This window comes from Mandrillus leucophaeus, unplaced genomic scaffold (genome assembly GCF_000951045.1).
Source record: "Mandrillus leucophaeus isolate KB7577 unplaced genomic scaffold, Mleu.le_1.0 Scaffold677, whole genome shotgun sequence".
NCBI classification, from domain to species: domain Eukaryota; kingdom Metazoa; phylum Chordata; class Mammalia; order Primates; family Cercopithecidae; genus Mandrillus; species Mandrillus leucophaeus.
In genome coordinates this window covers 369,387-390,108 of record NW_012107330.1, presented here as the reverse complement: position 1 = coordinate 390,108, position 20,722 = coordinate 369,387, and the positions used below count along the sequence as shown (strand labels likewise).

The 20,722-nt window shown below is 35.8% G+C and overlaps 1 protein-coding gene across 1 annotated transcript in view; it reads left to right on the top strand.

The window, feature by feature from the left end:
* The window catches only part of DPP10 (dipeptidyl-peptidase 10 (non-functional)), a gene marked incomplete at its 5' end in the record, with an annotated part of 598,060 nt that extends 595,077 nt beyond the window's left edge, over nucleotides 1–2,983 (top strand). The window contains 2 exons of the mRNA XM_012002083.1: nucleotides 410–483; nucleotides 1,863–2,983. Of these exons, the coding sequence (XP_011857473.1) occupies nucleotides 410–483; nucleotides 1,863–1,997 (209 nt within the window). The remainder of the gene's footprint in view (nucleotides 1–409; nucleotides 484–1,862) is intronic.
* Between the last annotated feature and the right edge of the window lie 17,739 nt (nucleotides 2,984–20,722).

Below are 20,722 nucleotides of genomic sequence, written 5' to 3'. Positions count from 1 at the left end.
TTTGGAAACAGAGTCTCACTCTGTTCCCCAGGCTGGAGTGCAGTGGCGCGATCTCGGCTCACTGCAAGCTCCACCTGCCGGGTTCACGCCATTCTCCTGTCTCAGCCTCCTGAGTAGCTGGGACTACAGGCGCCCGCCAGCACGCCCGGCTAATGTTTTATATTTTTTAGTGGAGACGCCATTTCACCGTGTTAGCCAGGATGGTCTCCTCCTGAGCTTGTGATCCACCCACCTTGGCCTCCCAAAGTGCTGGGATTACAGGCGTGAGCCACTGTGCCCAACCAGATATTAGTCTTTTAAATATGCAATGTATGTAAAATAAAATACTGAATCTCTTTGAAAAATAATATGAAAAAGTTCTGATACAAGTAATGTGTTTCTTCAAATATCATAATTTGATTTCTTGCAGCAAAAGTTCATTTCCAACACTCAGCAGAATTAATCAAGCACCTAATAAAAGCTGGAGTGAATTATACTATGCAGGTAAGCTACTTTCTTAGAAGAATGTGTTTTCCTGCTGTGTTTTTTCACTTGTGAGATACACAACACAGCTTCTCTATTATTCCGTTCTCCATACTATTATTTTTTAATATGTTTTTTAGGTACCAAAGATTGTGTTCTCTGTTCCTAATTAGACCGGGAATGTGAATGAGCTCATGCTTTACAAGTGAATTGTGTAAATTCTTTCTAAATTGTCATTTTCCTCTCAGACTTATTCATATCCCAGATATTGAATTCTTTTAAAAGTCACAAGTTTCTACTTCCCTTCTTGTTCCTTTTGTCTTTTCTTCCTTTTGTTGTTCCTTTCTTCCTTTTCTTGTTCCTTTTGTCTTTTTCCTTTGTCTTTATTACTAAATATGAGAATTTATTATTATCAATTTATTATTAACTATGAGCATTTATTATAATTCTCATAATAAATAGTGGATAAAAAATATTTGGGGAAATATAGGTAAAGAAGAGAGGATAAAAGGCCATTTGCACTACCATTGACACCTGTGCATTCATATATTTAATACATATTTATCAAGGACATTACAGTGGTCACTCTGCTCTATGGGTAGCAAGACATACTTTACACTATCAAGGAGGTTCCAGTCTGATATAGGAATCATAAAAGGAAAAAATAAAGTCATTTAAATTTCTTACCATTCAGAAGAACCAAAAGTTGTTCAACCTGTCTAAAACACAAACTACCAGGTTTAGGATAATGAAAGATGAAGATATACAGATAAACATATGTCAGGTCATTCCATAAGCATTATTGAGGATTATGGAGTTTTATTCAAAGGGCAATGAGGCACCATTTAAACCTTTGTACTCAGGAATTAATGGGATAATAATTTTATTTTGTATTTGTATTTTAGAAACAGTAAAATTGTGTTTACATTGGAAAGGGCATTGTCAAAGTAATAATTGCACCAGACAATGTTAAACATGCAAGGAAGACCTTATGAAAAACTACTGCAAAGAAGACAGAGACTGACCTCAATGCCCTTTAAATAAAGAGCTGGAAAGTTTTCTAAACTAAATACTCCTAAAAAGGGGAGGAGGGCCTATAGTCAAAAAGAAACTGTCCAGTTTAGTCAAGCTAGGAGAAAGGTTAGTTCATCTTAGTCAACATAAACTTGAAAAAGTCTACCTTTTATGGCCAACACATTCTAATTTAAATACCAAATATTAATTGACATGATTACAATTGTTTTAAAAATTTAGCATGAAGAACTTAAGAGTTGAATTAGGTGTGATTTTGATCAGATATTATTATTCAAAGTTTCCATGCCATTGGGGTTCAGAAAATGAATGCGAGTGACAATAGTTTCTTGGATAATTTGAAATCTTCTTTCTTTTCAATATCTTAGGTCTACCCAGATGAAGGTCATAATGTATCTGAGAAAAGCAAGTATCATCTCTACAGCACAATCCTCAAATTCTTCAGTGATTGCTTGAAGGAAGAAATATCTGTGTTACCACAGGAACCAGAAGAAGATGAATAATGGACCATATTTATACGGAACTGAAGGGAATATTGAGGCTCAATGAAACCTGACAAAGAGACTGTAATATTGTAGTTGCTCCAGAATGTCAAGGGCAGCTTATGGAGATGACACTGGAGCAGCACGCTCAGAGACAGTGAACTAGCATTTGAATACAGAAGTCCAAGTCTACTGTGTTGCCAGGGGTGCAGAACCCATTTCTTTGTATAAGAGAAGTCAAAGGGTTGGTTTCCTGGGAGAAATTAGTTTTGCATTAAAGTAGGAGTAGTGCATGTTTTCTTCTGTTATCCCCTGTTTGTTCTGTAACTAGTTGCTCTCATTTTAATTTCACTGGCCACCATTATCTCTGCATATAATGCACAATTTATCATCTGTCCTACAGTTCCTGATCTTTCATGGCTGAGCTGCAATCTAACACTTTACTGTACCTTTATAATAAGTGCAATTCTTTCATTGTCTATTATTATGCTTAAGAAAATATTCAGTTAATAAAAAACAGAGTATTTTATGTAATTTCTGTTTTTAAAAAGACATTATTAAATGGGTCAAAGGACACGTAGAAATGTGGATTTCAGCACCTTCCAAAGTTCAGCCAGTTATCGGTAGATACAATATCTTTAAATGAACACACGAGTGTATGTCTCACAATATATATACACACGTGTGCATATACAGTTAATGAAACTATCTTTAAATGTTATTCATGCTGTAAAGGGTAAACTTTTGATGAATTAGAAGAGATGCTCTTTTCCAAGCTATAATGGATGCTTTGTTTAATGAGCCAAATATGATGAAACATTTTTTCCAATTCAAATTCTAGCTATTGCTTTCCTATAAATGTTTGGGTTGTGTTTGGTATTGTTTTTAGTGGTTAATAGTTTTCTAGTTGCATTTAATTTTTTGAATATGATACCTTGTCACATGTAAATTAGATACTTAAATATTAAATTATAGTTTCTGATAAAGAAATTTTGTTAACAATGCAATGCCACTGAGTGCTATTTTGCTCTTTTGGTGGAGAAGGCTTTTTTCAAAACTCTTGGTCCTTTTACTTCTATCTCTCAGTGCAGAATCAATTCTCATTTTCATTGTAAAAGCAAATAGCTGGATTATTTCATTTGCCAGTTTCTATTTAGTATCCCATGCTTGCCCAATTCATCTGTTACTGTTTAATTTCAATCCTTCTAGTGAGAATTAGAAATGAAATATTTTTTATTTATTGGCCAAAAAGTTCACAAACAGCAGTGTTTGCTATTTCCTTTGAATTGAAGGCACAAAATGCATCAATTCCTGTGCTGTGTTGACTTGCAGTAGTAAGTAACTGAGAGCATAAAATAAACCTGACTGTATGAAGTCAATTTAAGTGATGAGAACATTCACTTTGGTGACTAAAGTCCGAGTATCTTCTCATTTCACTTAAGGGATCTTTCAGAAGATATCTAAAAGTCTGTAATAAGCTTAGAAGTTCAGATAAATCTAGGCAGGATACTGCATTTTTGTGGTTTTAAAAAAGTCCTTAGGACAGACTGAGTTTTCATAACTTATGGCATCAGGAGGAAACATTAAAATATCAAGGAATCATCAGTCACCCTCCTGTCTTGTTGAAGGATCAACCCCAAATTCTGGGTATTTGAGTACATGTGAATCATGGATTGGGAATTCAATTTTTTCCCTGGATGCTTTGGAATTGTGTCTTCCATGCTCCACTGGGTTCAATTTAAAACAGGAAACGCTGTCTCTTCTAAAAGACCCATTTTAGGTCTTTTTCGAGAATAGTGAACACATTTTTTAACAAAATAAGTTGTAATTTTAAAAGGAAAGTTTTGCCTATTTTATTAAGATGGAAATTTCTTTTTAGGCTAATTTGAAATCCAACTGAAGCTTTTTAATCAGTATTTTAAATTTGAACCACTAGAGTTTTTTATGATGCAAATGATTATGTTATCTGAAAGATGTGGTTTTATTGAATGTCTATTTGAGTATCATTTAAAAAGTATTTGCCTTTTACTGTCATCATTTCTCTTGTTTTATTATTATAATCAATGTTTATCTATTTTTCAATTAATTTAATACAGTTTCTAATGTGAAAGACGTTTGTCTGAAACCCATTTTCCCCTCAGAGGCTAAAGAGACATCAAGCGAAAGCATATTGCTTAGTAGGAAAGTAGAAAATTTTAATCGTTGTGATTCTTTGAGTTTTAATGACAAGGTCACTTTCAGTGAAGGAAATGCTCATCAACACATAGTCACCAATTATTAAAGGAATCATGTGATTGCATTTTCCCCTTTATACATTTACCCTTGGTCATAATCCCACTATTTCATACATACTTATGCATTGCTAGAGTTTCCTAGGACTCCAATAGCATGCTTTCCAAGTGTTATTATTCCCTTAATGTTAAAGAAAAAAAATCAATATATTGAATTCTATAATAAAATAGGTAAGCAGTATTAAATCATCCGTAGAGATAAACAACCTCTTGAAACTCTTTTGAAAGAGAAAAGTGTTCGTTCACTTTCATTGCCTTCATTAAGATCTCCAAATACTCAGACTAAGGAGGCTATTCTCATCTATTTGAGTTTCCTGACAGAACTAAGGGAAGGAGTCACTCTTCAAAAGATGGATCTCAGTTCACTCTGAAAATGTGCCTTTTTAAATTGGGTGTTTAGCATAAAAATCACTATTGGGGATCTTACAGATGTCTGTTGTAGATCTATTACAATGAGGTGACTTAGACATTGGGCTTTATCATATTAGAGAATTACTTAAGCTATTGTCCTTCAAATGTTGGGCTTTGAGTAAGAAGTACCTGACACTGAATTGCTCTCAAGTCTCTGGAATTACAGACAGCACATGGCTTCTATGAGGAATTATATATGAAACACCTCTTGTGTCCCTCCTCAAGTTCTCTGACCACCTTCACATCCTGTGGCAACCAAAATTTTATGAATACAATCTGGCCTCTCAGCTGTGCTCACTTTCTGTTCTGGGGATTCTCTGATACTAATTTTGGCTACTTGCTAGAACCAAGAGACAAATCACTTACATACTGCAAACCTATGTGAGGGTGTTAATAACCTGCTAAAACACAATTAATGAAAGACTGTAGCAGGTGACTAATCTTTCCCTCAGATATTCGACATGGTCCATGGAAGACTCTGTGGGCCCCAGAAGCCCAGAGCTGCATATCCTTCTATTTTCCTGTTCCCCATTTCACTCTTTTAAGCTCCCTACTCCTATTCCCTAGGATCACTTTCCAAAATAAACTGCAGGTGTGCTAACTGTTGTCTTAGACTCTGCTTCCTGGAAACTATTTTTCCCCTCCACAAAAAATGATCACTGTGAATATTACAGGAGGAGAAATAAAAGAAGAATAAATAAGTGGTTTATTTTCAGGTTCGAATAAACTCTTTCTAATGAAAATGTACTGGACTCTTACTAAGTGCCAAACCTAAGATAAATGCTCTATGTACACTATCAAATTGAATCTTCTCAAAATGCCCTAAGGAGGTATTATGATTCCCATTTTACAGATAAGCAAATTGAGTTTAGAGAAGTACGTAACTTGCCCACATTTATGTAAGTAGTAAGTAAAAACACTAAAACCCAGCACCAGCCAACTTAAAAGTTCATGTTCTTAGTGATTCTGCTCTCCAGCACTCCTGAAATAAGGAGAGTTAACTCATGTTGACAGCACATAAGAAAACATTCTGAATATTTAAACACACAGTTCCAAATATTTTTGAGACTAATTTGATAGCAATAATACTGAAAAGTAATGGGAAAACTGATTTACCATTGTGGAATGTTTGAAGATACATGAATTCCCTAATGTTAAGAGGACATATGTAACATTAAAACATGTTTTCTTTTTCCATTGAATATATGTAAGAGTTATTCATGTGCATGGAAACCCTTGCTCAGAAGACCATGACTATATGCTTGGAAGTCATTAGTAAATCTCCTTGCTTGGGCATTATACCAAAAACACTGCAAAATCATTCAGAGAGGCATCCGTATACTGCAGAACCATTATACTGTTCAAAACACCCAGGCTCATAAACATGAAAACCTCATGTAGTTCTCAAACCCTACAACATACACAAAGCAAGTCACAACATTTCAAGTCATGGCAGACCCCCACAATCCTATTTGCAATCTGACGCAGAAAAGTTGCATTACCTCCCACTTTTCTACTAGTGTAGAAATAGTTTTGGTTTACCACTGATCAGATCCGCTAACAACACTTTTATTTCATTTAGCAATATTCCAGTAATTGTTGAGGAGAGAATCTGTGAATTTGAAAAAAATCCCTCTCTCATCATAATTAAGGCAGACAGGTTTTAAAAAGAAAATAAGTCACATCAAAGTACAATTTTTATTATTTTTCTTTTAGACATCCAATTAAGTTTACAGTCAACTGATACAAGCATCACAGACTTCTAATAACAACAGTTGGGATAGTAAGAAAATTTCTGTGCCAATTCTCACAACCTGTCTATTTCTATCATACCTACCCCCATTGTAATGAAGTTATCTTTGACACGTGTGAAGCTTGAGAATGCAGATTTCTATCTGGCCAATAGCATCAGAGAAAGAGAACTCACATTTATTCTACACCTATGTTATTGTTACATAAACTCAGCTAATCCTCAGTCCAGCCATATGAGATAAATACTATCGTTCTCTGACAAAGAAATCAAGTACTATAAATACTATTATTCTCTGATAAAGAAATCAAGATTCAGAGAGATTAAACAGTTTTCCAACAAAGCCTCATAGTGCATAAATGATGGAACCAATATTTGAAGTCAGGCCCTGATGATCTCAAAGCCCTCACATGTGATGGTTTTATCTAAGCATTTTTTTAAGCTAGTTCCTAAAGTTCATCATCATGTCTTTGGATTCAGTTTTCAAACCCCTCACTGTTCGAAGATGTCATTTTGCATGCTTCTGGCTGCAGGAAACTAAATACAACATTTTAAATGGCTTAAATACTTGTGATTCAACATATGCACAGCTCGGACATCACCTGGGAGTTTGTTAGAAATGTACACTTTAAGGAACTACCATGGCCTTCTTGAATCAGAACCTGAATGTTAACAAGATCACCAAGTGATTGTTGTGCACATTAAAGTTTGAGAAACATTGGTTTAAATGATAGGAACTATTACTGATTCACATTACAGAAGCGCTAAAGTTGGGTGCTTCCAGGTCAGTTAACAGATCAAGGATAGACTCAAATCCCAGTCTCCTCCCAAGTTTACACTTCTGCTTTGGTCTGCTTTTTGTTTCCCCACCTTGTCTTCAGATAACTGCAGCTGCCCCAGGCAACATATCTTTTCAGAGCAATGTCCAAGGATAGAAGGTCAAAGGATGACTCTCCTCTTGCCTATCTTTTATCAGAAAAGATAATTTTCTCTGGAAGTCTTAAGAAGAATTTTCTCAGGCCCCTTTGTACTGTTAGGCTTTGATTGCAAGTCCTTCTCCTAGATATAAGGAAAGCTGGGAAGCAATACATCTGAAACTGCAATCTCTTTGGTGAGGGTGCCACAAGGAAGAAGGATAGGAGAATGAACATAAACAAGATCAAGGCACAGAAGGGAAAGGTATACCCTATCCATGGCGATAAGGTTCTCGTTGCTGGCATCTCATCTGGAGGTACACCTCAAAATGTTAAACATTAAGAACTGTGTTTTATACATATTACACTAGGTAGCTAGTCAGACATGAGCAGAGGAGGGGAGGGCTCCTGCTCTCTCTCTCTGTCGGGTGACCATCATCAGGTGACTGTCAAGCAGGTGTTTCACTGCCTCTTTAAAATAATAATTGGTCCTAACAAGTGCCAGGGAAAGGCAGCCTCCCACTAAACAGAAACACCTGAAACTGGTTGTCAGCAGCTTCCCAATCATATTAGTATGTCAGGAGCTGAGTTAGTGGGCTCAAGCATGCGCACTGAGAGGCAAAATGGTGGTGGTTAACTGGTATATGATCTTCAAGGGACATTTGGCTGTCAAGGGAAGAACGCCTCAAGGAAGCATGCATACAACTCCAGTAAACACTGCACATGCAGCCCCTCCGAAACTTTGGCAGGCCACTGCTCGTGCAGACAGCCCACCCCAAGTGAAGACTCGGGAGACGTAACGCAAGACCCGGTAAGTACACCAACATATAAAACCCAAAGTCAAAAGGTCAAACAGTGCCCTTGAGCTCTCAAGTTGCCCACTTGGCCCTCTTCCAAGGGTACTTTACTTTCTTTCCTTTCTTCTCTAAAGCCTTTTGCTAAAGTTTCACTGCTGCTCTAAAAACTTGCGTTGGTCCTTCCTTCTGCCTTCTGCCTCCTCAGTGGAATTCTTCCTATGGAGGAGGCAAGAACTGAGGTTGCTGCAGGTCCATACGGATTCACTGCCAGTAACACAGACTCACTTTTCCTCCCAGAAGACCCCAAACATCGACTCCACTCTGTTCCTGAGCGTGAGTACACTCTTTCCTGGTTGGCATTTTCTGTTTTCACCTGCGTGCTTCGTCATTGACGCATTTTCCAGTGCAGGCAGGCAGTTTTGAAATGTGATTGCTGTGCTAGCAGTCCCAATTGGTAGGCTTTATTTGCTCTAACACAATTTATGATGCCTTGATTATCTCCATATGGCCTAAATTGCTAGGCACACCATTAATTCTCCTGATTGATGGAGTGTGTAAGGCATACACCAATGAGAAAAGAAAAGGCCTGACAAGGAAACACAGGTAACACAGCCTCCCAATTCATATGCACTTTTAATGGGTGTAATTCTCATTGCACTCCAACTCTATGCCTTAGGACATCATGTGTGACTTTTAATGATCTGTATAGTGTAATTGGATTTCAAGCCCTTGGGAAGAACAAATTTTAAATTCCCTTGCTCAGATAAAGGAAAAATTTTAACATCAAGGTTGGCTTAAATCATGAAATAACACAAAGATAATTTATGCCTACTATGTATCAGGTACTCTGCTGGATGGCACGGCATTAGGATTCTTGTTTTAACACTTAATCTAATTAGTAAGTCTATACATATGAATGGATATTTCAGTACAAATTTTACGGCTAAATGAGTCATCAGTTACTAAAAAATATCGGCATGGTCAATTTTTTTTTCATTGAGTCATTTTTATTTTTTTCTTCTTTTTTATTTATTTATTTATTTATTTTTTTGAGACAGAGTTTCACTCTTGTCGCCTAGGCTGGAGTGCAGTGACAAGATCTGGGCTCACTGCAACCACCACCTCCTGGGTTCAAGTGATTCTCCTGCCTCAACCTCCCAAGTAGCTAGGATTACAGGCACACACCACCACACCCAGTTAATTTTTGTACTTTTAGTAGAGATGGGGTTTCTCTATGTTAATGAGGCTGGTCTTGAACTCCTGACCTTCGGGTGATCTGCCTGCCTTGGCCTCCCAAAGTCCTGGGATTATAGGCATGAACCACTGCGCCTAGCCCATTGAGTCATTTTTAATCCTCTCCTAGTTGAGTGCACGATTCTCTCGTGCCCACCCCACCTTGAAAAAATATTTCATAATGAATCTACTTTTAAAAATTTAAGTGAAAAGGGCTCCATAGCCCACTTTTATACAGAATGTGGTTGGTCTATATGTGATTGCCCATTCCAGTCTCAATTTCAAGCACATTTGTAGTAAAGTCCTGCCATTTTCTGATAATTATTTCTTAGTCCAAATTGCCTCTGGCATAAGGGCATTGACAAAAAAAGGTTTAGTTTAGTTTTGTTTTGTTATTTTGTGGTGTGTGGGCATTATTTTAAGTAAATTTGTCAAGGGTAGAAGAAGAGAATTTACATCTCATAGAAAAATAAATATTTCCAGAGAGTGAAAAATTTTCCAAAAGTCAAATGGCTACTTGCCCTCACCCACCCACTGCCTTTCAATCTCAGTTGTGTCTGTACCTGGCTTGGACCCAGAACCAACCTTTTCCTTTGTGCTTTATTGACCTTCTTTCAGTGCTTTTCTCATTCTCCAAAACCAGGAAATCATATAATTTGGAATCTTTTCTTTTGTTCTTAGGTTGACAGATAATAGTAAAAGGAGTAAAGAGGTTTGACATGTGGAATTATGCTTTTAACTTCATCTGGACTCTATACTCCGTATTTAAACATTTTCTTTAACTGTTATCCACTTTTCTATCAAATTCTAATATATATTTCTTAACAATTTCCAATTATCTTCAATTCCTGAACCCCCCTACCTTATTCTATTTCATTGAATATAATTTGTCATTCGTATATGCTCTTTTTATTGTGTAGAATTTATATTATGCCCTACTCAGTTTAGAAATTGCTGTGATAAAACACGTTGATAATGATGAGAGCTAACGTCAACTAGTTGCTTGTACCAAGTCCTAAGATATGCTCATTAACACACTTATTTTTAACCTTAAAACAGTAACTAGTTAAGTATGATCACTATCCCAATTTTTACATGAGAAAACTGTAAGCTTAGAAAATTTAAATAAGTAATTAAAGGTCAGTGGATTAGTCAAAGTAAGATATACTAGTTAGGGCAACAAAGGGAAAAGAAAACAAATTTCAGTATGTTAAGAAAATAAAGCTTTATTTCTCACTCCCATGAAGTCACATATGGACAGGTAAAAGCTATTATTCCGTATGCCATCTGGAGCATGTGGCCTCCGTGCTGTAACCTCAAGGGCAGAGAAGGTTCAAGGAGACACACAAAGCCAGCTTTCAATTGTCATCTCTCTGAAGTGACACACATCACATCTGTTTGTAGTCTATTATTGAGGACAGCTCTGAGTCGCAGTCTAACAGCACAAGGGTTGGAAAATGCATGGGAACAAATGGAGAATTTAGTGAGCACTAGCTGTCACTGTCACAGTCCACCATCTGGATATCAAAAATTTTACTTGTTCCTTCAATTTCTCTACACATTAAACACAATCAACTCCACCCCAAGAAACATAACTCCAAACCCTTCCAGCTCAAAGCCCGGGATTTCTGGGTGATGTTAAGTACACCTTACATTTAATTTACATACAACTCCTTTTTGTCTGAAAAACTTTGAACTTTAACATAATCAGTTTTCTGTTCTTCATTCTCCTAATAACAGTAGAATAGGGATGAAATAACCAAAATAAATCATTCTATTTGGAAAGGAAAAGAATAAGTAAGTCTGCCTTAGGAAGCAACACAGTTTCCCTAGCACACCTCTTACTTAAAAACAGATGGCAGCTGATAGAGTTTGAATGTTTGTCCCCTCCAAACCTCATGTTGAAGTGTAACCCCCAATGTTGGAGATGTGCCTAGTTGGGATGTTTGGGTCATGGGGTTTGGGTCATGGGGATGGATCCTGTATGAACAGCTTGCTTTCATCCCATGGTAATGAGTTATTTCTCCCTCTTGTAGTTTGTATAAGAGCTGGTTGTTTAAAAGAATCTAGTATATCCCCCCATCTCTCTTGCTGTCACTCACCATGTGATGTTCCAGCTCCCCCTTTGCCTTCTGCCGTGGTTGTATGCTTCCTGAAGCCCTCACCAGAAGCCATGCAGATACTGGTGCCACGCTGGTATAGCCTGCAGAACTGTGAGCCAAAATAAACCTCTTTTTTTTTTCATAAATTGCTCAGTCTCAGGTATTCCTTTATAGTAAGGCAAAATAGACTAATACAGGAGTCCAACTATTTTCTTAAGACTTAAGCAGTGAAATTCAATTTTGCATATATTTAGTGCTGGGAAATTAGTAAGTTTCTTATTTATTTAACTTTCAAACTGGTCTAAAGCTACTCATTACATTCAAATTTCTTTTAGATCATTGTCTTACTCCATTTTCTGTTGCTATGACTCAACACCTGAGATTGAGTAACTTATAAATAAAAGAAATTTATTTATTATGTTTATGCAGGCTATAAAGTCTAGTGTCTAGGACTTGGCATCTGGTCAGCTTCTGGTGATTGCCTTGTGTTCGCTCGCATGATGAAAGGCATCACGGAGTGAGACAGGTGCACTGAGAGCCAAACTGGCACTTTCAACAAATTTACTCTCATGATAGCTAACCCATTCCCATGATTACCCATTAATCCACTAACCAATTAATCTATGAATGAATTACTTCATTCACGAGGAAACAGCCCTCGTGTCCCAATCCCTTCTTAAAGGCCCCACTTCTTCCTACAGTTACATTGGGAAATAAGTTTCAACATGAGTTTCAGAGGACACAAATATTGAAACCATAGCACTCATTACTTAAGAATCTGCACTATCTTTTAAGGGATAGGATATGAGTGGTTCATTCCTTATCCCTCACTAAATTGTCAGCTAAGTTAAGACTGCAGCATAAAAAGGAAAGTTCACACAAATAATCTGATCTTTACATTGATCTCTTACTCCAAGAAATAGTTTTACTAGTCCTGTGTGGTCTGAAGCTTATTTAATCCTGTTACTTTCTATTTATAATTAATCACTGTGACTTTCTGAACCCGGAAGAGACCCAAATATATAGACTCTTTATTTAACATTTTCTTAAATTCGTTTTCTAATGAGATACAATTCACATGCCATACAATTCACCTTTTTAAGGTGTACGTTTCAGTGATTTTCAGTATTTTCACAAAGTTGTACAAAAACTTCCATGATTTTCACAGCCTCCAAAAAAAAAAAAACCCTATATCCTATTATAGTCACTTTCCATGTCTCCTTTCCCCAGCTCCTGACAATCACTCATGTATCTTTTTCTATTAATTTGTCTATTCCATATATTTAATATAAATGGAATCATATAATAATTAGCCTCTTTCATTTAGCTTAATGCTTTGAAGATTGATCCATGCTTGAGTATACATCAAGACTTCAATACTAACATTCTTCTTATGACTAAGGAAGTATATGTGTATGTATGTATATACAGTGCATGTATATACCACATTTTTAAATTTCATACATCAGTTGGTAGATATTTGGGTTTCTGTCTCTTATTATTATGAATAGTGCTTCAATGAACATTTGTTTGTGGTTTTTGTGTGTATATGTTTACAAATGTCCTGGCTATGTACCTAAGTGGGGAGCTACTTGGTCATAGGGCAACTCTATGTTTAACTTTTTAGGAAATTCAAAACTGTTTTCCAGAGTGACTGCCCTAATTTACATTACCAGTAGCAATGTATGAGGGTTACAATCTCTCCATATCTGGTCAACATTTGTTATTTTCCATGTTTCTTTTATTGTAGCCATCCTAGTTAGTGGGTGTTAAGTATCTTATTGTGGTTTTAATTTACATTTCCCTAGTGACTAAACATATGAAGCATCTTTGTATATGATTACTGGTCATTTATATATCTTCAGAGAAATGTCTAATGAAAATCTTTGCCCATTTTTATTTTATTTTATTTTTTTGCTTGGCACCTTGCTTTTCTATTGATACTAAATTTTACATGCATATGGAGTACATGTGATATTTTGACACATGCATACAATGTATAATGATCAAATCAGGGTACTTAGGATATCCATCAGCTCAAACATTTATAATTGCTTTGAGAACAGGTCAAATCTTCTAGCTATTTTGAAAAATGAAATAAATTATTAACTATAGTCACCCTACTGTGCTATCAAATAGTAGAATTCATTCCTTCTAGCTAACTCTATATTTCTATCATGAATCAACCTTTCTTTATCTCTCCCCTACAATTCCCAGTCTTTAGTAACCATCATTCTACTCTCTGCCTCCATACAATAACTTGTTTAGCCCCCACATATGATCAAGAACATGTGATATTTTTCCTTCTGTGCCTGGCTTATTTAACTTTAACATAAAAACCTCTAGTTCCACTCATGTTGCTGCAAATCACAGGATTGTATTCGTCTTTAATGGCTGAATAGTATCCCATTGTGTATATATGCCACATTTTCTATATCTGTTGATCTGTTGATAGACATTTCAGGGTTTTTTGTTTGTTTGTTTGTTTGTTTTTTGAGACGGAGCCTCGCTCTGTTGCCCAGGCTGGAGTGCAGTGGCGTCATCTCGGCTCACTGCAAGCTCTGCCTCCCGGGTTCATGCCATTCTGCCTCAGCCTTTTGAGTAGCTGGGACTACAGGCGCCCGCCACCGCGCCCGGCTAATTTTTTGTATTTTTAGTAGAGACGGGGTTTCACCCTGTTAGCCGGGATGGTCTCGATCTCCTGACCTTGTGATCCGCCCGCCTCGGCCTCCCAAAGTGCTGGGATTACACCGCGCCCGGCCTCAGTTGATTTTATATCTTGGCTATTATGAGCAGTGTTGTAGTTATAAACATGGTGGACCAGGTATCCCTTTGGTGTACTGATTGCCTTTCCTTTGAATAAATACCCCGTAATGGGATTGCTAGATTATATGGCCGTGTTATTTTTAGTTTTTTGCAAAGTCTCCACACTCTTTAAAAAATTTCTACGAATAGCGTTCCTTTTTAATAACAGCCTTTCTAACTGGGGCGAGATACTATCCCATTGTGGTTTTGATTTCCAGTTCTCTGATGATTATGATGCTAAGTATTTTTCATATACCTGTTCGTGTTTTGTATTTCTTCTTCTGAAAAAAGCCTATGTAGCTCATTTGCCCATTTTTGAAATTAGATTATTTGGTTCTTTTTTTTCTTTTCTGTTGAGTTGTTTTGAGTTCCTTGTATATTCTGGATATGATTACCTTGTTGAATGAATAGTTTGTAAATACTTTCTCCCATTCTATAAGTTGTCTCTTCATTCTGCTGATTGATTTCCTTTGCTGTGCAGAAGCTTTTTAGTTTAATGTAATTTTATTGGTCTATGTTTTGTTTTTGTTGCGTGTGCTTTTGAAGACTTAGCTTTAAATTCTATGCCTAGACTAACTTTCTGAAGCACTTCTCCTTGTTTTTTTTTCCAATAGTTTTATAGTTTCAGGTCTTACATTTAAGTTTCTAATGAATTTGAGTTGATTTTTATATATGGTGAAAGATTGGGTTCTAGTGTCACTCTTCTGCATATGAATATTCCATTTTCTCAGAACTACTTATTTCAGAAAATGTTATTTTCTCAACATGTGTTCTTGGTGCCTTTGTCAAATACTAGTTGACTGAATATATGACTAAAATACGTGGATTTGTTTCTGGATTTTCTGTTTTGCTCTATTAGTCTATGTATCTGTTTTTATGCCAATACTATGCTGTTTTGGTTACTATGGTAGTATGTTTTAGAGTCAGATAGTGTGATGCCTTCAACTTTGTTTTTTTTTTTGCTTAGTATTGCTTTGGCTATTTGGGCTGTTTTGTGTTTTCATACTAACTTTACAATCTTTTTTTCTATTTATATGAAGAATGTCATTGGTATTTTATAGAGATTGCATTGAATCTATATGTTTCTTTGGGTAGTATGGCTATTTTAACAATATTAGTTATTCCAGTCCATGAGCAAGAGTCATCTTTGCATTTGTTTACTATTTTCTTCAATTTCTTTCCCCACTGTTTTATAGTTTTTGTTTGTTTGTTTCAAGATGGAGTCTTGCTCTGTCATCCAGGCTAGAGTGCAGTGGTCGATCTCACCTCACTGCAGCCTTCGCCTCCTGGGTTTATTCTCCTGCCTCAGGCTCCTGAGTAGCTGGGACTACAGGCACGTGCCACTATGCCCAGCTAATTTGTGTATTTTTAGTAGAGATGGGGCTTCACCATGTTGGCCAGGCTGGTCTCAAACTCCTGAATTTAAGTAGTCTGCCCACCTTGGCCTCCCAAAGTACTGGGATTATAGGAATGAGCCACCGCACCTAGGCTTATACTTTTCATTATAGATGTATTTTACCCTTTTGATTAAATGTATTAATAGGTATTTTACTTTTTTTGTTTGCAGCTTTTGTGAATAACATAGATTTCTTGATTTCTTTTTTAGCTAGTATTTTTTTTGATGTATAGGAATGCTATTAATTTTAAAGGCTGATTTTGTATCATACAACTTTACTGAATTTATCAGTTTTATATTTTTTTTTGGTGGAGACTTTAGCTTTCTCTAACTATAAAATAATGTCTTTGGCAAAGATGGACAATTTGACTTCCTTTTTCCCAATTTGGATGCCTTCTATTTCTTTCTCTTGCCATTTTGGTCTGGCTAGGACTTTTGCTCTAATATTAAATAAATGTAGTGAAAGTGAACATCCTTATTTTGTTCCAATTCAGGAAAAGCTTTTTGCACTTCCACATTCAGCATGATTGATGTTAGCTGTGGGTTTCATATATGGCTTTTATTATTTTGAGGTATGTTCCTTTTATGTCTAACAGAATAATGTTAACCCTGCTGAACGATTTAGGAAAATTTCCACTATCATTAATTTTTTAAAATAGTTTGAAATTTGGTATTAAGTCTTCTTTAGAAGTTTAGTAGATTAATCAGTAAAGTCATTTGGTCCTGGGTTTTGCTTTTTAGGGAGAATTTATTACTGATCTAATCTTATTTCTCATTATTAGTCTGTTCAACTTTTCTACTTCTTCTTTGTTCAATCTTGGTGGATTGCATGTGTCCAGGAATTTATCCCTTTCCTTTAATTTTTAAACATTTGTTAGCTTATACTTGTTTATTATAGTCTCTAATACTCCTTTGTATTTCTGTGGGTTAAGTTGCAATGTCATCTTTTTCTTCTCTGATTTTGAATCTTCTCTCTTTTTCTTCATTAGTCTAGCTAATGGTTTATCGATGTTTTTAGTTTTTCATTTATTTTTTTTATTTTTTAAGTTTTGGGGTACATGTACAGGATGCACAAATGTGTTACATAGGTAAATATATGCCATGGTGGTTTGCTGTACCTATCAACTTATCACCTAGGTATTAAGACCTGCATGCATTAGCTCTTTTTCCTAGTGCCCTAAAAGCCAACTTTTCGTTTTGTTCATTCTCTGTATTTTTCTTTCTAATTTCTTTAGTTCTGCTCTAATCTTTATTATTTATTTTCTTCTTTTAATTTTGGGTTTGGTTTGCTTTTGCTTTTCTAGTTCCTCACGGAGCATTAATAGGTTATTTAAAATCTTTCTACTTTTTAGATGTAGTTATTCATTGCTATAATAGTTTTTCTATTAGCACTGCTTTTGCTGTATCCCATAAATTTTGGTATGCTGCGTTTTCATTTTCATTTGTTTTAAGGATTTTTTATTTTCTTATTTTTTCATTAATTTGATGGTTATTCAGGAGCACTTTTTAATTTATTTGTATAGTTTCCAATTTTTTATTGTAATTTATTTCTAGTTTTATTTCATTGTGATCTAAGAAAATACTTACATCTAATTTTAAAAATGTGTTGAGAATTTTATTGTGGACTAACTGTTGGTCTGAAACATCCAGGAGAATGTTCCATGTGCTGATGAGAAGAATGAATATTCTTCAGCTGTTGCATAAAATGTTCTCTTAATGTTTGTTTAGTCCCTTTGGTCTATCGTGCAGATTTAGTCCTATGTTTCTTTGTTGATTTTCTGTATAGATTCTCTGTCTAATGCTGAAAGTCGGGTATTGAATTTCCCACGTATTATTACGTTAGGGTCTATTTTTCTATTTAGCTCTGCTAATTTAGATATATGTAACTCAGTACTCTGTTATTGGGTGCATAGATATTTATCATTGTTACATCTTCTTGGTGTATTGGTCCGTTCATCATCGTATAATGATTTTCTCCTTTTATTATTTTTGACTTAATATCTTATTTTTTTTCTGATATAAACACAGGTACTCCTACAGACTTTTGGTTTCCTTTTACATGAAATCTTTTTTCCATCCTTATAGTGTGGATGTGTCTTTATCAGTGAAGTAAGTTTGCTGTAGGCAGCATATAATTGGATTTATATATTTAATCCATTCAATTTGTCTGTATATTTTAACTGGGGAACTTAAACCACTTACATTCAACATTGTTATTGATAGGGGAAGACTTACTCCTGTCACCTTTTAAATTGTTGCCCAATTGGTAACATACCCTTATTTCCTCTTCTATTATTTACCTTTATATATTTTTAAATTTTTTTAATTTTTGTTTTTTATTATACTTTAAGTTCTAGGGTACATGTGTGCAAAGTTCAGGTTTGTTACATATGTATACATGTGCCATGTTGGTGAGTTGTACCCATAAACTCATCATTTACATTAGGTATATCTCCTAATGCTACCCCTCTCCCCATCCACACCAAAACAGGCCCTGGTGTGTGATGTTCCCCACCCTGTGTCCAAGTGTTCCTATTGTTCAGTTCCCACTTATGAGTGAGAACATGTGGTGTTTGGTTTTCTGTTCTGGCAATAGTTTGCTGAGAATGATGGTTTCCAGCTGCATCCATGTCCCTACACTGTCTCTTATACACATCTAGATGTGTATAAGAGACAGATTTTAGACCAATATCCCTGATGAACATCGATGCAAAAATCCTCAATAAAATACTGGCAAACCGAATCCAGCAGCACATCAAAAAGCTTATCCACCATGATCAAGTGGGCTTCATCCCTGGGATGCAAGGCTGGTTCAACATATGCAAATCGAAAAATGTAATCCAGCGTATACACAGAACCAAAGACAAAAACCACATGATTATCCCAATAGATGCAGAAAAGGCCTTTGACAAAATTCAACAGCACTTCTTGCTAAAAATTCTCAATAAATTCGGTATTGATGGAACATATCTCAAAATAATAAGAGCTATTTATGAAAAACCCACAGCCAATATCATACTGAATGGGCAAAACTGGAAACATTCCCCTTGAAAACTGGCAAAAGACAGGGATGCCCCCTCTCACCACTCCTACTTTTATATTTTTTTGTACTGATAGTGTTTGATTCCTTTCTCTTTCTCAATTGATTATCTGTTTTACCAGTGAGTTTTTCTTTTCTTTTTTTTTAATATTAGGAATCATCCTTTTATTCCACATATAGAACTTCTTTAAGCATTTCTTTTAAAGTCATTCTAGTGTTTATGATTTCCTTCAGGTTTTGTTTTTCTTGGAAAGACTTTATTTCTCCTTCATTTCTGAAGGTTGACTTTGGTAGGTATCGTATTCTTGGCTGGCAGCTTTTATGCTTTCAGCACTTTGAATATATCCTGTGCTCTCCTGGCCTATAAGGTCCTGCTGAGAAATTCACTGTTAGTATCATGGGGACTACCTTATATGTGACTTGACCCTATTACTATTTTTAGAATTCTGTCTTTGATTTTTGACTGTGTCTTCTAGAAAACCTTTTTGCGTTGAATCTATTTGGAGCTTCCTTGAGTTTCCCATATCCGAATGTCTCTATCTCTTGCAAGACTTGGAGGCTATCAACCATTATTTCATTAAATAGGTTTTCTATGCTTTCGCCTATCTCTTCTTCTGGAACTCCCCAAAATAGAGTATTTGGGTGCTTTATAATGTTCTACATGTCATGTAGGCTTTCTTCATTTTTTTATTTTTGTCTGACTGGTTTATTTTACAAGACATGTCTCCACATTTAGAATTGTTTTCTTCTGCTTTATTTAGATGATTGTGGAAGCTTTCAACTGTATTTTTTAATTTTGTGGTTTGAATTATTCACTTCTCAAATTTCTTTTTTGTTCTTTTTGGTGATATCTGTTTTTGTTGAATTTCTTATTGAAATAAAAAATGGTTTCTGATTTATTTGTATTGTTTATCTGTGTTTTCTTGTATCTCACTGAGTTTAAAAAGTATTATTTCAAATTATTTCTTAGGTAGTTTATAGTTTCTTTTCATTGGGATCTGTTAATGGAGAATTATTATACTCCTTTGAGGTGTAATGTTTTCATGCTTTTTTATGTTTCTTGTGTTCTTAGGTTAATATGTCCACATCTGGTATGACAGCCTCTTCTGCCAGTTTTATGGATTGACTTTTGTGAGTAAAGACTTTTTTATTTAGATGTATCTATAATACTGGTTTGGTAGGGTGCTTTGACTTTAATTCTGGATGCATGTAATCTGCAGTAGTGTAAGCTTCATATGATTTATTCAGCTGTAATCAACATCACTAACGTCTGTGAGTTCCTTTGTGGCTTAGGCTTAATGGAGAATGTGCTGTATCTTTGCTGAGGATAAGGATGCCATGTGGGCTTGTTCTAGGGCACCAGTGGTCATAGTGTCAGGCCAGGAAGGCCAGTCCTCATGACCCTAGTGTATACGTGGGTGCCAGCAGCGATGGCTTCAGGTGGCTGGTTCAGACCTCTAGGTAGCATGCTTGTGTGCTGATGGTGGCAGGGAGAAGCTGATTGTGAGGTTCTTAGTCCCCCTGGAGGTGTGCATTATGTTGGCAGTGGCAGCAGTGGCAGAGGGTCACTCTTTGGGCTCTTGCATGGTTGACCCATATGGCAGAGGGTTGGGTGAGCTAGAACCTGGACCCCTAGATAGCACACACATTGACAGTTGCAGGTAGGGCAGACCCATCATCAGGCTTCTGAATGCTGTGCATGGGTGCCCATAAAAATTTCTGTCCATTTTTAATTTGTTTAGATCTTTTTAAGAGTCTTTGTAATATTCTGAACACAAATTTCTTATCAGATGTATAATTTGCAAATATTTTCTTACATTTTATGAGTCTTCTCATTTGCTTGACAGTCTTTTGAAGCACAAACTTTTAATTTTGATGAAGTTTATTTTATTTGTTTTTCTCATAGCCTCTGCTTTTAATATTACATCCAGGAAATCATTGCCTAATTCCAAGGGCATAACAATGTATTCCTGTGTTTACTTTGAAGACATTCATATTTTTAGCTTT